The 2,823-nt window shown below is 33.9% G+C and overlaps 1 protein-coding gene across 1 annotated transcript; it reads left to right on the top strand.

Annotated features, from left to right (window-relative positions):
• The first annotated feature begins 274 nt into the window (after positions 1-274).
• On the top strand, positions 275-2,823 carry LOC101514179 (small ribosomal subunit protein eS12). The gene is made up of 5 exons (XM_004507025.4): positions 275-415; positions 703-741; positions 1,854-2,154; positions 2,361-2,426; positions 2,511-2,823. The coding sequence occupies exons 2-5, from the start codon at positions 734-736 to the stop codon at positions 2,568-2,570; spliced, it is 435 nt and encodes a 144-aa protein (XP_004507082.1). The 5' UTR covers positions 275-415; positions 703-733; the 3' UTR covers positions 2,571-2,823.

The following is a 2,823-nucleotide window of genomic DNA, read 5'->3' as shown; positions in this document are numbered from 1 at the left end:
GTAATAGCTTCTGTATCGGAGAATTTCAAACAAATTTTCCAGAGTGTATCTTGTGTATCGGAAAACTTGTATTCCAGTTCTTCGAAAATTTAAAAAAAAATTCACTCTTGAGTTTCGAAAATCTTGAAATGAGAAATGATAAATTTTTGGAGGTTTTATTATTTATAGAAGGTCAGAAACGTCATTTTATTTTTAATTTGGAGGTATAGGTATAATTAGGGGTATGGGGTAAAATTTTCTTTATTTTATAAGCAAAAGAGATAGATTGTGATCCAAGCCCAATCCACTTCCTTTATTAGAATTGGCCCTTTAGAAAACAAAACCCTAAAACAACAAAACTCTTTCGCTGCCGCATAGCTCTTCAAGTCGCACTGAACTCCACGCTACCGGAGTCTGTCATTAGCCGCCACCAACAGTGAGATTCTCCGTCCACCATTTTCCTTTTCTTTATTATTTCGAATTTTATCAACAATATTGGTTTTAGCATGTGTTAATGTTGCAATCAATTGCACAATTTCCCTTTCTCTGCTTAATTAGTTTAGTGAAATTTGATAAAATAAAACAAATAGAGGGATAGTAAAAAGAAGATAACGTTTTTTCTTTGAGTCTGTGATTATTGATTTATAGTGCAAGATTTGATTTGTTTTTTTTTTTTTTTTTTTTTTTTTTTTTTTTTTTTTTTTTTTTTTTTTTTTTGTGCAGAAAAAGCTTATTTTTTTAATCTACAAGGAAAATGTCAGGGTAAGATATTTTTGTTTAATTTGATTTGTTGTTCTCTCATTGATTGTTTTAGAATGAAACTTTTGGTACAGAGGTTATATGTAAATTGCAAATTGGAATGTTAATAAGAAGTCTGTTACTGTAATTATATGATTGTTATTTGTTAACATATTATCGTTTACTTAACCTGATTGGTTAGTTAGAGAAGCAGAATTGGATGGGATAGTGCATTCTTTGTTTAAATTGTGTTATTTTTAAGTTGTTATTTTTTATATTGCCGAAAATTGTGGACAAATGTGGTTGATATAGGTGTTGGATTGTTATGGTTGCAATTTCGGTTATGAGATCTGTGGTTAATATATTCTCGTTTAGTTAAGTTGTTTTGGTCAGAGAAAGAGAGATTGATTGCAAAGACCTACTGGCAAGCTTTTGTTATGCACTAGACGTGGTTTGAATTGTTTTATTGTTGTTGGTTTGTTATGTTGCGATTCTTTATAGTGTCGGAAAATGTGGATAAATGGGGTTGATGAAACTGTTGTGGAGACCCCAACAAACCTTGACAATTATGGTTGTGGACTACCATTGTAAAAAAACAATGACTTTCCTTATTACTTGTCTCGTTCTTTAGTTTGTGCAATTGACTAATTGGTATGTGAGTCTTGCAGAGTTTGTGTGTTTGGTCTGTTAGTCTTGAATATCTTCGATATTGCCGGAAATTGTAGATAAATGGGGTTAATGCAGCTGTTGCTGACCCAAAAAACCATGACATTATGGTTGTGGAATATAATTTTTAAAATCATGATGTTGGTTATTACTACTTATTTGTTAGCATATGAACGTGATTCTATTGTAGGTTTTTGAGTAAAAGATTTTCTCATTCTTATATTTTTTTGTTTGTGATTGTGGTTTTGTGCTATAGTTTAATAAATTGTTACATTGCATATTACTTGTCAACTCATGAATGTGATTCTCTTGTAGGCACTTTTTGTAAACATTTTTCTCATTCTTTTGTTTGTGTATTGGGTCTGCGTGACTTGCGTAGTTTGTTTGTTTATTGCTGTAGTCTTGTGTATCTTTGTCTAAGACACAATTCTTGTATGGGTTCCTCTGTTCATGATATTTTTGCGATGCAGTGAGGAAGCTGTTGTTGCAGCTGAGCCCGTTGCCGTCGCCGCCACTGCAATTCCAGGTGAGCCAATGGACATCATGACTGCTTTGCAACTTGTGCTTAGGAAGTCACTTGCATACGGTGGTCTTGCACGTGGCCTTCACGAAGGTGCAAAAGTAATTGAGAAACATGCAGGACAACTCTGTGTTCTTGCAGAAGATTGTGACCAGCCAGACTATGTTAAACTTGTCAAAGCTCTTTGTGCTGAACACAATGTTAGCCTGCTGACAGTTCCCAGTGCAAAGACACTCGGAGAATGGGCTGGTGTAAGTTTCATCGACAGTTAACAATATTAATTTCTTTCCTTTGTTAAATTCAATGGACATCACATTTATTGGTCAAATGTTGCATATTGATTTGATTGTTCCTTGTTTATGTTTCAACTTTCAAACTAGGTTTCTGAATCCTGGTGACATCTTAGTTTCATTTCATTGTTTTCTTGTATTAATTATTGTTGGCTTTATCCTTGCAGTTGTGCAAGATTGATTCTGAGGGGAAAGCTAGGAAAGTAACTGGCTGTTCCTGTGTGGTTGTTAAGGTATGAACTGTACAGAGATTTTTTTTCCTTCCGATTAGTGTTTTTCATTACGTTATTAATATGTAAACTGTTGGCTCGGTGCAGGATTTTGGGGAGGAACATGAAGCCTACAATGTTGTTCTTCAGCACGTGAAAGCCCAATGAGTTACAAGATCCACACACAGTGTTATCTTTTCCTTTTCATTTTGGGATTATTCGCCATGGGAATGAATTTTGCTTCTGGCTTGAGTTACGTATCTAGGGATTTTGATTGTTTAATATGATTATGTTGCTCTAGTTATTATTGTTACTCTAATTTAGGTACATACTTTTGTTTTGCTATCACATTGCAGTGAATTTTAATCATTAACTAGTCTGTTACCGAGCAAATATCATTTCGATGCGATTACAAAGTGCA

This window comes from Cicer arietinum, chromosome 6 (assembly GCF_000331145.2).
Source record: "Cicer arietinum cultivar CDC Frontier isolate Library 1 chromosome 6, Cicar.CDCFrontier_v2.0, whole genome shotgun sequence".
In the NCBI taxonomy this organism is placed as follows: Eukaryota; Viridiplantae; Streptophyta; class Magnoliopsida; order Fabales; family Fabaceae; genus Cicer; species Cicer arietinum.
Note: the sequence above shows the minus strand (reverse complement) of the source record. Positions and strands in the feature narration are given on the sequence as shown.